The sequence below is a fragment of the Zootoca vivipara genome, chromosome 7 (genome assembly GCF_965207765.1).
Source record: "Zootoca vivipara chromosome 7, rZooViv2.hap1.1, whole genome shotgun sequence".
Classification (NCBI taxonomy): Eukaryota; Metazoa; Chordata; class Lepidosauria; order Squamata; family Lacertidae; genus Zootoca; species Zootoca vivipara.
Genome location: NC_142590.1, coordinates 8,016,333 through 8,037,470, shown reverse-complemented (window position 1 = coordinate 8,037,470; position 21,138 = coordinate 8,016,333). Strand labels below are relative to the sequence as shown.

At 45.9% G+C, this 21,138-nt stretch overlaps 1 protein-coding gene across 1 annotated transcript; it reads left to right on the top strand.

The window, feature by feature from the left end:
- The first annotated feature begins 7,224 nt into the window (after positions 1-7,224).
- Positions 7,225-20,567, top strand: LOC118088642 (flavin-containing monooxygenase 5-like). The gene is made up of 9 exons (XM_035122525.3): positions 7,225-7,356; positions 9,456-9,593; positions 10,795-10,983; positions 13,324-13,486; positions 15,835-15,977; positions 16,518-16,717; positions 17,623-17,978; positions 18,357-18,429; positions 19,690-20,567. The coding sequence occupies exons 2-9, from the start codon at positions 9,462-9,464 to the stop codon at positions 20,042-20,044; spliced, it is 1,611 nt and encodes a 536-aa protein (XP_034978416.1). The 5' UTR covers positions 7,225-7,356; positions 9,456-9,461; the 3' UTR covers positions 20,045-20,567.
- Positions 20,568-21,138: the final 571 nt, after the last annotated feature.

Here is a 21,138-nt window from a genome sequence, read left to right as displayed (position 1 = left end):
CAGTTGCGAATTCCTCGGGATGCGACTGGAGCTCTGGAACAGATCCCATTCGCAACCGGAGGTACCACTCTAATTGGGATGCCCTCCCATCAGAAGTCAAAGTAATAAACAACTATATGACATTTAGAAGACATCTGAGGGCAGCCCTGTTTACGGAAGTTTTTAATGACTGATGTTTTAATGTATTCTTAATTTTTTGTTGGAAGCTGCCCAGAGTGGCTGGGGAAACCCAGCCAGATGGGCGGGGTAGAAATATTATTATTATTATTGGAAATAAAGAAACCTTGAGGGCAAGAACAGCGAAACAGTAGCCCATCTTCTGCAGAGAGCCCACAGTGGATGGGCTCCCAACCACCCCAAACAACCACTCTTTGCCCTTCCAGCCTCTTTTGCCTCCCCTTTAAGAAGCAAATGACTCTATTAGTGTGTGTAAAAGAATCCCCGTCTCCAACATCACACATGCTGGCTTGCTCCATTCCTTGGCATCCATACATGCATCATCGATGCAGGTAGACATCCATGCAATTTGTACATGCCTTGAATCAACATGTGAATGTGGGATGTAACATCACTGTAGCAGTCAAGTACATTTCCTGTTTGCCCAGAGTGGACACACAGGAGGATGTTACTCCAACAGGGAGGACTTCCTGTCACACCTGTCTGGAGCATCCTCCCCCTGCGTGTGACTGGGTAGATGGGCGTGACCCTGTGAGACCGCATAAAAGGGCTGGTCATGCAGCCATCTTCTCTGGATGACATTCCTTTTCTCTTGATGCTTCTCTCTTGATGCTTTTGCTGTCTGCTGGCTCTCAGCCAGCAGCACTTGGGCTCAATCCCCATATGGGAAGTCTGAACTGCTGGGAGCTGGAGAGCCCTATGCCTGCCTCTCTCCACCTGGCCTAGGGGGTGGGGCCTGACAGGCTTCATAAGAACTGCTGCTGCCCAGCAAGGACTGGGGTATTTTGGGGGAAGTTTTGTCAGGAGTTTTTGCTGTTATTGATATTAATTTTTCTATCTTTATTTTTATGTGGAAATTGTTCGGTTTGGTTATGTAGTTTTTGATGTGTTTTATTTATTTTTATGACTACATTGCTATGTTTGTAACTAAGTAAATCTTTTCATATTGTAAGCCGCCTTGAGTATTGTTTTAACTGTGGAAAGGCGGCATACAAATAAAATGATGGTGATGATGATGATGGGATGAACCCACACTCTCTTCCGTAACTCTAAGCTAAAGCCTGCCTTCAGGATCATACTGTGAACTGAATGTACCGTGGTACCTCGGTTTATGAACACAATTGGTTCCGGAAGTCTGTTCATAAACCAAAGCGTTCATAAACCGAAGCAAACTTTCCCATTGAAAGTAATGGAAAGTGGATTAATCCATTCTAGATGATGAAAAGAACCCCTAAAGCAGCAATTTAATGGAGCGCTTCCGTTGCTGCAGCCAGTCGTGAAAGCGCTCCCCGGCCTCTGGGAGGCATCGGAACAAAGTCCCGGCTCCGATGCCTTCGCGGAGGCTGGGGAGTGCTTCCATGCCTTCACAGAGGCCGGGGAGTGCTTCCATGGCTGCAGCCCAGTCACAGAAGCGCTCCCCGGCCTCTGGGAGGCATCGGAACGAAGGCCCGGCCTCCCCGAAGGTATCGTACGCTCTGGTGTCTTCGGGGAGGTTTGGCCTTCGCTCTGATGCCTTCGGGGAGACCGGGCCTTCGCTCCGGGCCTCCAGGAGCCATCGGAGCGAAGGCCCGGCCTCCCCGAAGGCATCGGACGCTAAATAGGCCTCAGACACCTCGGTTTACTAACTTCCAGGTTAGGAGTGTTCGTAAACCGAAAATTCGTAAACCGAGGTACCACTGTAAGTAAACTTATTACTTTTAAGAGAAGAGTGTTGTGTCTTTATTTTTTTTAACAGGGAACAAAGGGGATTTTGTGGAAATTTTCAGGGATGCAGGAGAGGATATATTGTTTGATTATATCCTTTCCAACTTGTGTTAACAAGTTCTACAATTTAGCAGAGTAACATCCCCCCTTTTTAAACTTGCACAGCGGATGTGTTTGCTCAGGCTCGCTAAAGCCTCTAAAATAAGTTACCTGGTAATTTCCACAGTCTTCTATAAAAGTATAAAAAGAGTTTACTCACTCACATTCTGTTCACAGATGGATCCCAGAAGGCAGACTTAAGTTACAAAAGTAATATACACCTGGAAACTATCCCATAATGAGACAGCTCCTTTGTCCTCTTGCTGGAAGCCAAGAGAGCATCTTAGGCTAAGCAGATGATGAATGTAGTCAGAGAGAGAGAGATGGCGGCCAGTCCTATGCTTTTGTTACCTGCACAGGTGAGGCCACACCCACCTCTGGTCACATGTAGAGGAAGTCTGTCTCAGCCTAGGAGGAAACAGGAAGTTCCAACTGGCTGGTCCAGACATCCCCTTTTTATGTCCACTCTAGGGATGTTGTACTTGACTGCTCTGTGTTTCACATCCCACTGATTTACCAGGAACAAATCCGATCTGGACAAGCCAGACTGGATTGCTTAACTCAAGAGATTCAAACGAATCTACCAAATATCTTCCTGCAATTTACAGGGGAATGTAGTCTCCTCTTCTACTATCCTCAACGTTCCCACAGTGAGCAGGGCTACACTGACTAGTGCTCCCCACCTTTGACATCACACATGCCACTTGCACATGGAGCAACTTTTCCTAGAGATGTCAGGTTCAATTTCTGGCATTTCTAGGAAGGCCTCCTCCCTGTGCAGGTGTCCAGGAGCAGTGGCAAGCTGGCCTATGCAATGCCCAAGGGGCAGCTGGTCAATGCAGCCCCATTCGCATGTTCGAGGCAAGTGTCTTCCAAGAAGCTCCTTCCCGCATAGCCGAGCTACCGAGAATGATGGATCAGCATTTGCAAAGAACAAGCAGGGGAGTAGCCCAAGAGCCAGCCTTTCTTCGCGCGTGTACGTCAATGGTTTTACCGCTTAGGTTTTGATAGGGATTTTTGTTCTGACTCCAAGAATTGTTGTCAGCAAGCTGCATGTAAGCAGATAATAAAAATTGGCCTGTCGAAACAAAATGTTTATCTTATTAAAGGAAGTTTTATTGGGGGCATAGCTGCCAAGTTTTCCCTTTTCTCGCGAGGAAGCCTATTCAGCATAAGGGAAAATCCCTTAAAATAAGGGATAACTTGGCAGCTATGATGGGGGGGTGTATTTTAGAGTAGAGCTGCAAATGTGTGCATGTGATCGCCCACTTGGCCCTGTTAACCTCGTGTTGAGAAGAGCTTTGCTAGAGGCCTGCCTGCTGTGGTTCCCACAAAGATATTTGCCTAAGGACTCAGAAGCCCTTTTTCAACTTGGGAAGCATAACATTGCCTTCGGTTCTGGAGTCCTTGAGAAAACCAGGAGTTTAGTCACGTATGAGAGGCTTTTTTAGCTGACAAGGCATCTCCACCCTAGTGATGAAGTGTCAAGGTTAAAAAAAAAGGTTAGGCCACTGAAAGGAGAGGGTAAGCACCACCCATTTGTTTATTTAATTTACTAAAGCATTGGATAATACTATAAGCAGCATGCGGGAGGGTGAGCCTGCGACCTGAATTCAGGAGCTAAAGTATTTACCATCACAAAAGAATGGCCAGGCTGCCCAGATAATGCAATCAGTGACCATTATCAGGTACCCTGGCAGACAGGATTTCTGCTGTAGATGTATGTGATGTATGTATGATGTTTTTTGGGGTGGTGGTGGTGGTCTTGGACTACAGGGTGGACAATTTCAAAAGTCTATATCAGGGCTTGCGCACCATTGTTCAGGGTTCTCCTCCCTCCTGCGTGTGGTGAGTGGGGACCCTGTTGCAACAGTTCCTTGAATAAAGATCAGGCTTACTAGCCGCTTTGCTTCTCAATATACTCTGGTTGGCCTCTGTTATTTTCTCCTCCCAATAGGGAACACACTTAAGGACTCTATACGGGCTCTGGAATACCCCATAAGGGAAAGGGAGCAGTTTTTTCTCATAACAGGATCATAAAGCAAAGTCAATGCTCAAGCTGTCCTTTCACGATTCAGAGGCAAGAGGCTTGCCTTGATGCGGTAAGAGGTTGCATGCCACCCCCCCAATCTCTGCCGAGTGGTACATGGGCGTACCCAGGATCAAAGCTAGGGGGGTCACACCAGCCACACACCCAGCCACCCGATTGGCTAGCTGCCAATGACGGGGCCAGGATCCCCCTAGGAGGCATGGTCAACCTCCACGCCCCCCAGAGGAAAGGGGGCCGTTTGCAAGGCAGCACACGGAGCCAACCACGCTTGCACTCCTGCCTCGCCCGCTACTTTAATGGCAGCGGTGACTAAAACGAGGCAGCAGCAGCGAAGCTGCCTCCATTGAAGGAGACCTGGACCTGGGCTAACTTCAGCCCACACTCTTTCAAGTCACAGCGAAGCACAGCACAGAAAGTGCTGCCCCACAATGCTCCAGGGCACTTCATGGCACTTAGCCCAGGTCCAGGTTTTTTTCAACAGAGGCAGCTTTGCTGCCGCTGCTGCCGTTTCACTTCAGCCAAGCAGGCTGAGGCGGAGCACAGCAGGCAGCGTCCCTGCCTGTCCTCAACAGCTGCCCTGCTTCTAGGGGGGCAGCTGCCCCCCCTGCCCCATGCTGGGTACGCCCATGGAGTGGTAGCAAGATTTCAGGGGGTTCCAGGCACTTACCCGTGGTTGTGTTTCCATTGGGAATCAGGATGGGGGAGAGACTGCTGGGTCTTTAAGAAATATGGTTTATTTTACACATATTGACCCAATGTAGGGAGAAAGTACCCCACGAAGCCTCACCCAAGCAATGAATAAGCTGCCTGAATTACTGTATTTTTCTGTGTATAAGAAAAAAATTTTTTTTGGGGGGGACTCAAAATTAAGAAAATGGGGGGAGATTGCCCCTGTGTATATGACTAAACCCCCTTTTAATCATTATTTTTTTAGTAAAAAAAAACCCACAACCCTAGTCTTATACACGGCAAAGTACGGTATTTATTAAACAATTAATTCTGCATCCCTGAGTTGTGGATTAAAGTGAACTATAGAGCCCTGGAATACATTTTCATATATTTACGGGGAGCAGAAATGTATTGATTTATTTTTCTGAAATACACTCAAGGCTCTCCATGCAAGCATAAATCAATAACTTTTATTTATTTATTTATTTATTTTAAACCAACAAGCATGCTTTCGTAAGAATGAATGACTCTGATTTTTTTTGAGTTGACTCCTTAATATTAACAGGCAAGAGAGATCCATAATTTCTCACCAATGTTTGTCAGGAATGTTTAAACACCCAGTAACACAGCCCCCAAATTGTGAAGAAACACCGTGCCAGATTTTCAGCCCATGGATTCAGCCCACGATTTTCCTTTCAACTGGGATGTCAGTTTAAACCAAGGGTCAGCAAACTTTTTCAGCACGGGGCTGGTCCAATGTCCCCCTATATTTTATTTTTTTCGGGGGGGGGGGAGAGAAAGAACACATTCCTATGCCCCACAAATAACCCAGAGATGCATTTTAAATAAAAGCACACATTCTACTCATGTAAAAACACGCTGATTCCCGGACCGCCCGTGGGCCGGATTGAGTAGGCGATTGGGTCGCATCCGGCCCACGGGCCTTAGTTTGCCTTCCCGTGGTTTAAACTGTCTATACAGTGTAACCCCAGTTTATGAACACCTCGGTTTATGAACTTTCAGTTTACGAACGCCGCAGACCCACCTGGAACGGATTAATTCACTTTCCATTACTTTCAATGGGAAAGTTCGCTTCAGTTTATGAACACTTCAGTTTATGAACCAATTGTGTTCATAAACCGAGGTACCACTGTAGATGTAAGCATAAATGGCTTGGACTTTCTCTATCCACAATTCCAGGTCTTATCCAAAGCATGTGTCAATGGTTTGTGGATTTTGCTCTTACTGTTCTTCTCACTATTCCCTTCCCTTCCCATTTGCCCAGTTTGTGTTCTAAGGCCGCCAGGCAGCAGACATTACACATGTTCCCCCAATAGGGTGGCAGACTTCTCATCTTTCTGTCCAAGCACATACATCTTCACATAACCCTTCGCTTCGGAGGGGATCCAGGAGAACAGAGAAGGAATCTACTTGTTCACAGTCTTGATATGGTTTAGGCAACAATCTTATAGGGCAGGTTTTTAATGTTTCTGGGATTTGCCCCTTGTTTTGTAAGTCTTTAAAAAAGCTTTAGAAGAAAAGGAGCCAGTTGTTCAGAAATGGTCTTATAAATAATGCCAATGAAGGCTGTTTATGAAGTTTCATTCTGTTTATTCCAGCTTGGACCTCTTCTAATGAAAAGGGTCTATCCATATATTTTTGGTGGTCCGGTGTTAATTTTGGAAGAGTGAGATTATTTAAATAGTGCTGTACTTCCCCAGTATAAATAAATATTATAATAATAATAATAATAATAATAATAATAATAATAATATACATTATTTACACAATGAACCCTGCGTGATTGGCTAATTCCGACCTGCTCCTGTAGGCCAATCAGGTTGCGGATTCACTTCCCCTAGAAGCCTGATTGGCTGCTTCTGCAGGCCAATCACATTGCTGATTCACTTCATCCAGGAGCCTGATTGGCTGCTCCTGCAGGCCAATCAGGTCGCTGATTCACTTCCACCTGGAGCTGGATTGGTTGGCTCCTGCAGACCAATCAGACTGCTGCATTCTGGATCCTATTGTTCTAGGATCCAGCTCAGTACATAACAATAAACAAAATCTGTTGCCTCATAAGAATGGTAAGGGCTTGTCTTAGCTGCTTATCATACATAATTGATCACTGCAGGTTAATGGAAAGTATACAAGCAGATACCTGACTTTAAGGGATAATCTAAGCTTTTGGAGATGTAAACAGTCTGTCTTCAGAAGAGCCACAAATTGTTATCAAATGAAGAAATTCTCTGATGTAATTGATTACTAGAAATTGCTGGAGCATATACAAGCAGATATTATCTAACCTTGCTAAGCAATGTGCTCTGATTATTTAACCTTTGGGTGATTTAGTAGTCTGCCATTGGGATAGGGATGCCCACCATAAAAATGTCATGAGGAGCGAGAGGCGGAGGCAGCGGTGGGGTCATTAATCCTGATATAGTAGGCTGGCCTGATTGTCAGGTGGTTTTTATAAGACATCAAGACAGCCCCACCGTTACCCATTTAGAACACTGCCTCCTACAATTGGTGGAAGTCAGGAACAGAGAAGTCCTCGGAGGGGTTCCTTCTTCACATACAACTTCTAAGAGAAACGTCTGCTAAGAGCTGTTGAAGAGAGAAATAAGAGGTTCTCAATAGCAGCCAACAGGAAACAAGTAAGTAGAGATAGATGGCATCTCTGTTAATTAATGCCCACACAGTAGATTCACACAGCTGCCCCCCTACACCAAGTCTATCTCAGTCAACATGTGTAAGGACTGCTGTATTGTCTGCAGCAGAAAGAATCCCTCGTAGGATCAGACTACAAGGTCCCCTGCTACCTGTTCATCAGGTGATTGTTTTAAATATAGAGGCTAAGCAGAAGTTCAATATAATTCCCCTTGGTTACAAAGTCAGAGTGGGCAAAGCTCTACTGAGTATCTCTGCCATAGCTTTTTTTGTCAATGTATAACAGAATTTTTTGTGCTCTGGCACATTGTAACACCGAGCTTATTGGAAACATGGTAGCTATAGACTCAAACATTAGAATAAGTCAGGCAGTTGATTTCTACAGGCTTAATAAAACAAAAACCACAAACATCATACCACTGGACACCAGAGAATGTATTACACAAATTGCAATAGGCTGCAATAGGCTACCACTTTCTGTAATACGGTTAAAAAACCTACGATACCATTTAAAGATAATCGTACATGCACACTTCAAAAACTCCCTCAGTATCTTTAATGGAAGAGATAGATTATATAAAATGTGGACTTATGCTTTTTGATGAATCACATGAGGCGGAATTTTTTAAAAAGCTGATAAATCAGTGTAAAATGCTGCTGCCTATTTTTGCAGGGGTTGAATGCCTTGTAATGAGAATAATGTGTCTGTTTGCCAGCCCACAAGGGATCCAGGCCTAGGTGGACAATCATGGACAATCATTATCACTAGGACATTTCTAACATGACGTTTTCTTTTGCTTTTCTGTAACTCCCCCCACCCTCCTTTATGGTATATCACAGGGGTCAGCAAACTTTTTCAGCAGGGGGCCGGTCCACTGTCCCTCAGACCTTGTGGGGGTCGGACTATATTTTGAAAAAAATATATGAACAAATTCCTATGCCCCACAAATAACCCAGAGATGCATTTTAAATAAAAGCATACATTCTGTTCATGTAAAAACACCAGGCAGGCCCCACAAATAACCCAGAGGTGCATTTTAAATAAAAAGATTCTACTCATGTAAAAACACACTGATTCCCGGACTGTCCGCGGGCCAGATTTAGAAGGCGATTGGGGCACATCCGGCCCCCAGGCCTTAGTTTGGGAACCCCTGGTATAGCAGAAGCCTTTTTATGCTTGCATGACTTTGCAAACTACTCCAGTAATAGAGATAAGAATCTACCAGCTTAGCAAAATGCAGTAAATGTGATCTTTAGGGTCTGGAAAGTACATCCGTACTGAAACCTCGGGTTGCCATATTTCAAAAAGTGAACATTGTTGAGCTTTTTTTTTGGCAAAAATGTTTATATGAAACTGCTAATGCAAGCAGGGAACAAACATGAAATCCACCAGTTACAGCTGATTAGGACGCTCATAGAGATCAGGTATTTTTGCAATATAATGTATGTATAATATAATATAATATAATATAATATAATATAATATAATGGTAAAGGTAAAGGGACCCCTGACCATTAGGTCCAGTCGTGACCGACTCTGGGGTTGCGCGCTCATCTCGCATTATTGGCTGAGGGAGCCGGCGTATAGCTTCCAGGTCATGTGGCCAGCATGACAAAGCCGCTTCTGGCAAACCAGAGCAGCACATGGAAACGCCGTTTACCTTCCCGCTATAGCGGTTCCTATTTATCTACTTGCATTTTGACGTGCTTTCGAACATAATATAATATAATATAATAAGTATCTGCTTCCCCCAATGCTTGGCATGTGGGCTTTGTGATCTTATTCACCCCATGTCTTGATTGAACCATCTCTCAGTGAACTGAATACCTTTTACATCCATCGTCTTCTCAATTGGCTTTAATGGGGGAGGCGCTGCTGGAGACTCTTTTGGGGGTCAATCATTTGTACAATTAACTGGAGAAAACTGATGGCCTGCTGCCTCCTTGTATCAAGCCCTGTATAGGAAAGCTGTTTACTGTGTGATGTTTCATTATGTTTTTATATATGTTGGAAGCCACCCAGAATGGCTGAGGTGGGGTACAAATAATACAATTATCATTAGTATTATTGTTGTCGTTGTGGCAGGCTGGCATGGCGAAAAGGGTTGCTGTCATTGGAGCCGGGGCCAGTGGCCTAACTGCTATTAAATGCTGCTTGGATGAAGGTCTCCAGCCAACATGTTTTGAAAGAAGTGACGACATTGGTGGGCTGTGGAGGTTCCAGGTACGTCGAAGTCTGGCTTTGTTGTTTATTTACAAGGGAATGGCAAAATGTCCATGTGCAAACAGCAATATTGCCCCTTGCGTCAGGATCAGCACCTAGCAAAGAGAATGGTGTTTTGTTTCTGCTTTGTCCACCTGTATCTCCTTAAAGAATATGGGGGGGGGAGAAAAAGAGGCTGGGAGATCAAAGTTAAATTTGGATGGGGGAGGGATTGCTAATCATTGGAAGCTCCTATAAAAACTTCGTTTCCAAAGTGTTCAATTCAATTCAATTCAAAGTGTTGGTGCTGACCTTTAAAGCCCTAAACGGCCTCGGTCCTGTATACCTGAAGGAGCGTCTCCACCCCCATAGTTCTGCCCGGACACTGAGGTCCAGTGCTGAGGGCCTTCTGGCAGTTCCCTTGCTGCAAGAAGCAAACTTACAGGGAACCAGGCAGAGGGCCTTCTCGGTGGGCGGTGGCCCCCGCCCTGTGGAACGCCCTCCCATAAGATTTCAAAGAGAAAAATACTTTGCATTTTGAAACACAAGTTTCTCAAAATGTGAATCACAGAATAATATTTTGCAGATTCTGAGTATTTGTTTTTATGAAGCCAATAAGATATAGAATAATGATATACACATTGTGGGTGGCGCTGTGGGTTAAACCACAGAGCCTAGGGCTTGCCGATCAGAAGGTTGGCGGTTTGAACTCCCGCGACGGGGTAAGCTCCTGTTGCCCGTTCCCTGCTCCTAGCCAACCTAGCAGTTCGAAAGCACGCTAAAGTGCAAGTAGATAAATAGGTACCACTCCAGCGGGAAGGTAAACGGCATTCCTGTGTTCGCCAGAAGCAGCTTAGGTTGCTGGCCACATGACCTGGAAGCTGTACGCCGGCTTCCTCAGCCAGTAACGCGAGATGAGCGCCGCAACCCCAGAGTCAGTCACGACTGGACCTAATGGTCAGGGGTCCCTTTACCTAAGCTCCTAATTTAAGACAAACTGCACATTTTCCCAGAGCCTTGAAAACGAGCTACTCACTACGGGTCTATGGTCAAACAGGTTTTTGAAGCACTATGGAAACCTGGAAAATGTGCTAGATCAGAAACCAAAATCTGAAGCCATGATCCAACAATATCTGTACTGTACTAAGTACCTGGAGAAAAAAAAACCATTATCTATGCTCAGCTTTAGAAGCCCTGTTCTTAATTCTGCAATTTCCTTCAGGAGCACGATATTGGGGGCCAGGCCAGCATTTATAAATCTCTAACCATCAATACCTCAAAGGAGATGATGAGCTACAGTGATTTCCCCATCCCCGCTGAGTACCCAAACTACATGCACCACAGCAAAGTGCTGGAGTACTTCAGGATGTATGCAGAACACTTTGACTTGCTCAGACACATACGTTTCAAGGTAAGAAGCCGGACCTCGTTCTTTGGCTACCGAGGCAGCACCGAGCATGATCACAGAAGGGATGGTGGAAAACAGCTGGGGACGGAAAACAGAAACAGATTCTCCTTGCCCCCTGCCTCCCACTTTCTTACCTTTAAATGATTTTAAATTTAAATGATGCTTTTAATAAGATTTTATGTTTTATTTAATTGTGTGTGTGTGTGTGTATCTTTTGTGTGTTTTTGAACTGTTTTCGTGTCACGAGCTGCCTTGGGGAAAAGGCAAGATATAAACAAGCAAACAAATAAAATGCTACAAAGGCATTTTTCAACATGTTTCAAGGGAAATTTGTAAAAACAACACAAATTATATACTCTAAAGAGACACAAAGTTACAGGCTCTAAAAACAGTTTTCTTACAGAAAAATTTCAGAAACAGACAAGAAAGAGAAATTGCTGAATTGGGACTCATTACCAAGCTTAAAACCACGGAGCCACCTGGGATGAACAGAGATATCAGATTCTTATCTCATTATGCATGATCTAGCTTTCTTTTGTGCCTCATTATGCATGATCTAGCTTTCTTTTGTGCCTTGCTTCCCCCCCCCAGGACCAATTGCAGTCATCAGCAGTTGTTAATAGCCATCAACAGGTTCACCACTCCTATCAGCCCATCACCCATTCCCACCCCCCCACCCCCCACCCTCTGAATATAAATAAGGGTCTGGTTGATTCTGTTTCAGTGTATCTGACGAAGTGTGCATGCACACGAAAGCTCATACCAAAATAAAAACTTAGTTGGTCTTTAAGGTGCTACTGAAGGAATTTTTTTATTTTGCTTAGGCTCTAAAAAGACAGTCTCTGATATAATAAACTAAAAGCACTTTTGGAGTGGTTGAGGTGGGGACATTTTGACACCCCACCACAACCTCCCAGATTTGTTTGAGGTATGAACTTGATATTTCAAGCCATTATATTTTATTATACGTATATGTTTTATGATTTCATCATGTATGATATATTATTGGCCCATCCAGTTCAGCCTTCTCATCAGCTCTGACTGGTAAGCAGCGCTCCTTCGGGCGGGAGCTTCGGGCGGGAGCAGTTTCCCTCCCCTCCTGGAAGTGTCAAGTAATTTGCACCAGGGCCTTCTGAATGTGCACAGCAACTACAATCATGCTTTGTAAACTCCCTCTAGTATGGGTCGTACCACTTGAGATTGTAGCTGAGGGCTCACATGATTTTATGTGGACGTTCGATCTTTTCTCAAGCGGTACAGTCTTTATAAGGCTCCCGCACATTGGAAACTTATAGAATGGCTGTTCTTGTTTTCTGTGCGGACCACAATTTAGCCATGTAAGCTCCCACCTGGAACCTGATCTGGTCTTATCCAAGAACAGGTTTATAACACCTCATTGAGGAGCCGGGGGGGGGGGGGGAGCCTGTATGTCTAGACAGTGACAGATTTACGTATAAGCTAAACAAGCTATAGCTTAGGGCCCCACTCTCTTGGGGCCCCCGAAAAAAATTAAAGGAAAAAATGGATGTACATTTCCAAAATATAAGATAAAAACAAATTAAATAATACCTACATACCGCAACAGTGCTTTGTGTTGTGTAGGCTCCTGTGATGTAAGTAATGGGCCCCAGCTAATAGCCTGCTCACTAAAATATCACTGGTTTGCTGATTTCTATATATAGGGTGCCTACATTCTGCATGTGCAAATGGCTTTAGATACCTATTAGGTCTATAAATTACCATATAGTATATATTCAACACAAGAAACAGCGACAATTTGTTGTTGACAAAGGACAGCTGGACATATAAAGGGCCTCATTACCTTCAGTAGCTGAGGGCCTCATCAAACCGAAATCCGGCCCTGCGTCCAGATATTCATTGTATGAGCAGTTCCCAAAATGATTCAAAGGAACGTCATCAGGGCCGTCTTAAGCGCCCCTGGCGTCGTGGAGCGACGGATCCCTCCGGCGCCCCCCGCCCCATTTCCCAGCGCGGCGGGCGGGCAGGTGCAGTGCGCAGCGCGGTTGCCACAGGCGCTGCTGCGCAGTGGGCGGGCAGACACAGCGCGGGTGCCATGGGCGCAGCTGCGCGGCGGACCGGCGGACCGGCCGGCCAGCGGGCGAGCACAGCTTGCAGCGCCCTCCTGGCGGGCCAGTGCCGTGGTGCCCTGCGCCACCCAGCCTGGCCGTAGGGCCGGCCCTGAACGACCGCCCAACCTGAGGGTGCAACATCAATGCAACCCCACCCACTGGCCTTTGTGAGCATACTTTTTAATTCATGTGCTTCGTCGCTGTGAAATGTGCATATAAAGCCAAACATAAATCATTTACCTTGTCTTTCAAGGCCTGTGTCTGCAGCATAAAGAAACGGCCAGATTTCCCCATTACTGGCCAATGGGAGGTTGTAAGTGAAATATATGGGAAGCAGGAGTCTGCCATCTTTGATGCTGTCCTGGTCTGCACTGGACACCACATAGATCCTTATTTTCCACTGGATTTGTTTCCTGGTAGGTGGGATTTTTCTGATGTGGTCAATTGCTTGAGAATTCTGGGGAACCCATATGAAAGCAGAATCCGTGTGGCATGAATATGGTTCACCCCGCTATTCTTTTTAGGGTATTTGGGTGTCTTAGAATAATACATATAGTAACACCGACAACCTCAAATATTTAAGGCACTATGTGTAGGAACAGTTTACAATGCAGCTGAGATTATTAGGACGCCAACATTTAAGAGCAAATTTCTAGGCAACTTGGGTTTTGCCCATGCAAAGGACACATGCGATGCTTAGCCTAAAATGACAGGGGATCTGCATGATCCCAGGGGAAGTTTTTATATGTGACATGGGTGTAAAAGACCCGGGTTCAAATTCCAACAGAGAAGGTTTGCTTTTGGTTAAGCTGCTTCAGATGCATTGTGTCTGTTGGGAAGAGATCTGGTTCTAGGATTTAAACGAATGGCACTAGCCCAACTAGTGTTAGTTTACTTTTTGTCCTAATTTGGGACCCAAGCCAGATATCAAGATGAGAACAAGTTTGCTAGGCAAAAAGAGGAGACCTGGGGAAATAGATTTGGCACTTTGGAACCACGCGGTGCTGCCCATAAAGCTGCAATTGTTTCGTTTCATTTAGAACACAAGTGTGTTAAAATCTCACAAGGATCCTGTTCAGTTGGTTGGGCTGAGAGTCAGTGACCTGCCTACAGTGACTTAAAGAGTTGAACCAGATGACATCCATATATATTTTTAATCCCTTGTATATCCCAGTCACATAAAAGGTGGAGGGTTTAGAAGGATCCAACTATGACACACAGAAAGAAGAAAATGAAGGAGACCCAAACCTTCTTTCTCCATATTACCTCCCAATGGTCAATTCCTGCTCCCCAACTTAGCTACATGTGAGCTAGGATGCAACCCATGTTTTCCACCCCAAGCCTGACGGTCTGGGCCAACCTTTCTCAACCTTGGGTCCCCACATGTTGCTGGCCTACAGCTCCCATCAACCCTAACTAGCAGGACCAGTGGTCAGGGATGATGTGAGTCGTAGTCCAACAACATCTGGGGACCCAAGAATGAGAAAGGCTGGTTTAGACTCTGCTGCCCACTGCCTCTCTTTGGCTGTAGGGGCTGCAAGAAAAGGTGGTTCATCTTCATCTCATCTAGTGTCTATTTAGCCCTATCTGTCCCTTGCTTCTTGGGAGAAAAGCGATGACAAACCTAGACAGCATCTTAAAAAGCAGAGACATCACCTTGCCGACAAAGGTCTGTATAGTTAAAGCTATGGTTTTCCCAGTAGTGATGTATGGAAGTGAGAGCTGGACCATAAAGAAGGCTGATCATCGAAGAATTGATGCTTTTGAATTAGGGTGCTGGAGGAGACTCTTGAGAGTCCCATGGACTGCAAGAAGATCAAACCTATCCATTCTTAAGGAAATCAACCCTGAGTGCTCACTGGAAGGACAGATCGTGAAGCTGAGGCTCCAGTACGTTGGCCACCTCATGAGAAGAGTTCCTGGAAAATACCCTGATGTTGGGAAAGATTGAGGGCACAAGGATGAGATGGTTGGACAGTGTTCTTGAAGCTACCAACATGAGTTTGACCAAACTGCGGGAGGCAGTGGAAGACAGGAGTGCCTGGCGTGCTATGGTCCATGGGGTCACGAAGAGTTGGACAGGACTAAACGACTAAACAACAGCAACAGCAGCAGCAACAACAACAACAACAACAACAACAACACCTATCCCAGGATGTAGAAACTGGTGTTGGGATATGCTAGGTAGCATGCAGTGAATATATATGGGTGAAGGATACAAATTGGCTGATTATGGTAGGTGTGTGGAAACCTTCACACTCCAGAAGTTGCTAAACTACAACTCCCATCATCTCTGGCTATTGGCCACACTTGCTGGGCCTGGTGAGAGTTTTGGTTCAGGAACATTTGGAAGGCCAAAGGTTCCCCACCGCTTATGGCATTTATACATCGCCCATTATGAAACCATCACGGTGGTTTACAGAAGAGCTTAGTTAAAGGAAATACAATTTAGCTGAAAGAACAAAAACTCTAAATAGATGCAGCAGTAAAGCTCCAAGCAGTATGAAAGAGAAAGAAATGCAGCCTGATGGGAGCTGGAGTCCAGGAACACCTGGAGGGTTTGCAGGTGCCCCATCTCTGCTCGGAGGAAGAACATTTCATACCTGGGGCGATGTCGGTCTTGACAATCCCTGCTAGGGGCACGGATAAAACTCTGTGAAACCTGTACGGATGTTTAAATCTGAGGCTTTCCCTTGACAGTCAAAGCAACAAGGATACACCTTGCCCAGCACCATGCAAATTGGCTTATTTCTCCTTTTCACAGGTATTGAGAAGTTTAAGGGGAAAATTATGCACAGCCGAGAATATAAGCACCCTGAAAAATTTCGGGACCAGCGAATCCTCGTGATAGGCTTGGGAAATTCTGGAGCAGACATCTCCGTGGACCTCAGCCATGTCACTAAGCAGGTTCTGCTCACTTAAGAAAAAGCAAATCAATCATTTGCCTTATATTCTCCTAAACACCTTTCTGGGGCACCTTTATCAAGCTTTGGGCCCTGTAGTGCCACTAAAACCAACAGAAGAGGTGACACTTAACTGCTTAATTCTGCACGTGTTTACTTGTAAGGAAGTCCCACTTAATTCAATGGGACTTGATGCCTCAGAATCTTTTTCCTAAATATGCAATTTAAAAACAAAACACAAAGCAATTCATGGGGGGCTTCGAGGTTGAGCAATGGACCCACAGAGTCCCTTAGCTGCCTTTTCACCCACAGAGGGAAATATACTGGAGTTCCCCCTGTAGGATAATATTCCAAAATGGTATTCCCCACCTGCAGTATACCAAAGGATAGTGTATCAAACCCCTACAAAGTACCCTGCCAGCACATTCTAGTATGTGTTGGTTATGCCTGAACATGTGAACATGTGATTCCATTACACTTGGCTCTCAGTAGGCATCTGTGGTGGGTTTTTCTTCCTTAACCTGCCCCTGTCTCCTCTGGATAGATCTTTCTGAGCACCAGAACTGGCACCTGGGTGGTGAATCGTGTCTCCGATGACGGGTACCCCTTAGACGTGGTTCATTTTACACGTTTCAAAAACCTCCTTCGCAATATGCTTCCTTGCACTCTGGTGAACCTGTGGGGAGAGAAGAAGCTGAACATGAGGTTTAATCATGAGAACTATGGTATAAAACCCCAGCACAGGTAAGGCAGGAGTCTTTTTTTTAATCTTGGAGAATTGTGAAGGGTGGGGAATTCTTCCTTTCTTTGCTGTTTTTAGCATTTTTTTCCTTTTTCATGTAAATATGCAAGGAACCATTTCCATTCTTCTATTAAAATTTTGTTATCTTGATTTCTTATTTTTCCGGTAAGTTTTGCCATTTCTGCATATTCCATAAGTTTTTGTATCCATTCTTCTTTTTCTGGGACTTCTTCTTTCCATTTTTGGGCAAGTAATAAATTTCAATACAGTTTGGGTAAGCTCTGTGCCTATAATTCCCCAAAGGAAAGCTTTTGGCTTTCCCCACAAACATTATTTTAAACATCTTTTTCAATTCATTATATATCATTTCCCAGTTAAGCTTTAACCTTACTACAAGTCCACCACATATGGTAAAAAAGAACCTTCTTTCTCTTTACACTTCCAACACTTATTTGATATTGATTTATACATTTTTGCCATTTATTCGGTGTTAGGTACCATCAATATAACACTTTCATATAATTTTCTCTTAGACCATAACATGCTGTAAATTTTATATTCATATTCCATGATCGTCCCCATGCTTCCATATTTATATTTTAACCAATAACTGTTAACCAATAACTGCAAACCACTGTTATAAATCTATACTGTCCTCCTGTTCTCGGGAAGATTCAGGAAGAAGGGGGCGGTCCCCACCATTCCTTCTCAGTCCAGTCCCTGACACATACACACAGAGAAGCAAAGGCTTCTCCTCTTGTGCTCCGTAAAGAGCCATGAACACTGGGGGTGACAAACAACCAAGGAATAAATCTTAATAAACTTCTGCAAGCACAGAACAACCCCCCCCCCCAACCCATCCAGAGGTTGCAGCACTTCAACATCTATTTCCTTCTTTGCCCCGTAGGTTCCTCAGTAGGTATCCCATTGCAGCTGACGACCTTCCAAACGCCATAATTTCTGGTAGGGTGCTCATGAAGCCAAACGTGAAGGAGTTCACTGAGAGAGGAGTGATTTTCGAAGATGGCAGCAGAGAGGAAGAGATTGACGTGGTGATCTTTGCCACAGGCTACAACTACTCCTTTGCCTTCTTTGAGGAGGGAGTCATCAAGACAAGGGACAATGGGATCCCGCTATATAAGTTTGTCTTCCCACCACAGCTGGAAAAGCCCACACTGGCAATCATTGGCCTCCTCCAACCTTTGGGCGCCATCATGCCAATAGCTGAACTCCAAGCTCGCTGGGCCACAAGAATCTTCAAGGGTAAGGAAGAGAGGAATACACTGTGGATTCCTGAGCTACTGCTCTGCTAAGGTCTCCAGCTTGGGCTCTGTTCTGTATAATGAACTCCCCGATCCATGCTGGAATGACAAAGAGTTATGGGTCGATTCTCATGGGGGTGAAAATGTGATTTCTAATCCAACCATACATTTCTATAGCTGTGTCTGGGAGAGGACTGAGTTATGAGAGGGGTTGCAGTAGGCAAGGAGACCAGGGCTTGAACCAAACCAGCGTTTTACCTAAGAGGACAGGAAAGGAATGAGCAGCTTTTTGCAGGAGAAAGAGCGCTGTGAAACAATTGGGCAGCCGATCCTTTATTTGAAATGCTTAACTGGTACATATGTGTGTGTTATTTTTCAGGCCTGCTCAAGTTGCCTTCAGAGGATGAAATGATGGCTGACATAACTGAGAAGATCAAGTATAATGAGAAACGGTAGGTTGCCGTCTTTCCATACTTACGGTGAGGGGTGCTGATTTCTCTCGGGACTTCAGCATGCTGAATTTCCTGGTCTTGGAAGCTTACTTCTTATTTCTAGCTTTGTAGAGTGTTCTTCAAATGTGTAGTTTGCCAGAGCTTCCCATTAGTTCATGTCATTTTACACCTCTACATTGCTGGTGGGCACATTGATAAAATGCGGCAGAAAAGCAATATTTGTGCCAGTGTACAAGCTTTTTTCCCTGCAGCATTCCCCCGTGTTTGAATAGGGTGGCAAGTGTGTGTGTGTGTGTGTGTGACCTTTGACCACCAATTTGGGAAGACTAGCATCCCTTGAGCAATAGGATGTGGGGCAGAGGAACAGTTTGGGGCTAGTTTCCATTTTAAACTGGGAGTCAGAGAAGCAGAAAGAGTTGACTGAGGTTGAAGCATCCTTCTGGTCCACAGTTGCTCTTTGGCAACCTGATGCATAATTACTAGCTTTGCTACCTGCTAAGGAGTGCATCTATTTCTGCTCTGCCCAGCCTGGATATTTGTAAGCAAAGCAAATATACGCAAGAGATGATAAGTCTCCAGTGCTCTCTCATCCACAGGAAGGTGAACCCTCCACCAGGGCTGTACCTAGGTCCGGGCTGGGTGGCACAAGGCGCCAGGGCGCCTGGCCATCAGGGGCACAGAAGGGGTGCTGAATGCTGATGTCTGCCTTCATGCACCTCTGCTGTTGAGCGGCTTCAGGCAGCTCTCCGGAGGTGCGTGGGGAGCGCTGGCCTGGGGCCGCCTGAACAGCTGAGAGGCGCAGCGCGGCGGCCCCAGGCTTGCGCTCCCCGCACGCCTCCGGAGCTTCGTGCGGGGAGCGGGAGCCTGGGGCCGCCTCCTCCGCACCTCTCAGTTTCTGAGCGGCTTCAGGCCGCTCTCCGAAGGCAGCAGGGAGCGCAAACCTGGGGCTGCCTCCTTTGCGCCTCTCAGCTCCCGCGCGCCCCTCCTGCCCGCTTCACTCACGGGGGCACTGGAGGGATCTTGGCACCAGGGCGCCAGATATGGTCAAGACGGTCCTGCCCTCCACTGCTGTCCTGAAGTCTCAGGAAGTGTGTTGCCACTGGAAATGATGGGTCTTGCTCCCGGGGATTAAAAGCAGCCAAATGGGCCAAACTTGGCAAAGGGGGGAGGGGGTGGCTGTAGGGAGACCAAGCCGGAGCTGCGTTTAAGGTCTCCTCATGGTCTAACTAATGCCTGCTGATTCCCTTCCTCTCTCCTCAGATATGTGCCAAGCCAGCATACCATGCTCCAGGTGCAGTACGTTGATCACATGGACGAACTGGCCTCCCTGTCGGGAGTGAAGCCCAACCTGTCGCGCCTCATCCTGACGGACCCAAAGCTGGCCTGGGAGGTGTTCTTTGGGCCCTGCTCTCCGGTGCAGTTCCGTCTGAGCGGGCCTGGGAAGTGGGAGGGGGCCAGAAACGCCATCCTCACCCAGAAGGAGAGGATTGTCAAGGCCACCAAGACCCGAGGCCTGCAGACCTGCGTGGGCACCAGTCTGCCTTCGACTCCTTGTTTCTTCATCAAAGTGCTTGGCTGTTTTGCCTTCTTTGCCATCCTAGTAGCTTACCTGTAGATTGGCGCCATTTCCTTGTACCTGTATACTCTTGTACCTGGCAAACATCTAGGATGCTGGGAAGAACAGATGTGGCATTAAAGAGAGCAGAATCTGTTACATGTTACATATCTGTTACATTGTACATCTCAATGTGTCCAGCACCCTAATCTGAGGACTCTCACATTCAAAAGTTCCCAAGGAAAGAAAACCTTGTTATGATGGAAGATCATAAAAATCTACCCTCTGACTTGTATGAGTTCTATGAACATCCCCCATCTTTTCCTCCACAGATCAGGCTTTTGAACTGCTTAGAAGTGAGGATAAACAGTTTTTGAAATTACAGAGCAATAGCCACGTCAATATTTTATTCATGCAGCTGTCAGTCTACAACAGCTTATAACACAATAAATCTGTCCGTCTTTTAAGATGTTACAAGGCCCTGAGCAACTCTATCAGCTTAAGCTTCTGTGAGACAGAGAAATGTCAAAACTGGAGGTCTGTAGAATTTCTAAGAAATAAAACATACAACATGCTGAGCTAATCACAGTGACTGTTTACTGAAGTGCATGAAATGAAACATTATCAGCAAGATATAAAGCAGGGATGGGCAACCTTTTGGGGGCTAGTACATGGGACCAGATTCAGCTTGCTAGTCCCACTTAGCAGAAGCCTACACAAATACTTCTGCTAGAGCAGTGCCACTTCTTTCCACTTCCTCCCCCCCCCCCATTTGGGCCAAAATTGGGGTGTGTGTGAGAGGAGAATCGCAGGATAGCATACAGAAGAGGAGAGGGGAGATTATTCCACTGGGCAAGCAGAAGTGCTTAAGCAGGCAGACATTTCTAATAGCGGAATGCTGAATCCCTCCCTAAATTTCCCTGCACCCCAGGGGTGGGGAGCACACACTTGTCAATCTCCTGATGCCATGATCATCTGATGTCATAATGACAGCAGGTGGTTGCCATGTGTCAGACCCAGGCGCGGTGCTAGGGCTTTTTGCGCCCTAAGCAAAACACTTTCTGCCCCCCCCCCCCGTGCATGCATCATGACGCACGCACGCCCCAGCGTGCCTGCGGAGCTTTGCGTGGGGAGTGGGAGGCCGAGGCCGCCTC

Excerpts from the sequence above, each read along its gene's own strand:
- LOC118088642 (XM_035122525.3), top strand. The coding sequence starts at position 9,462 with ATGGCGAAAAGGGTTGCTGTCATTGGAGCCGGGGCCAGTGGCCTAACT. Across the intron at positions 13,487-15,834 it reads TCCACTGGATTTGTTTCCTG|GTATTGAGAAGTTTAAGGGG; the intron begins GTAGGTGGGATT and ends TCCTTTTCACAG. Across the intron at positions 16,718-17,622 it reads GGTATAAAACCCCAGCACAG|GTTCCTCAGTAGGTATCCCA; the intron begins GTAAGGCAGGAG and ends TTTGCCCCGTAG.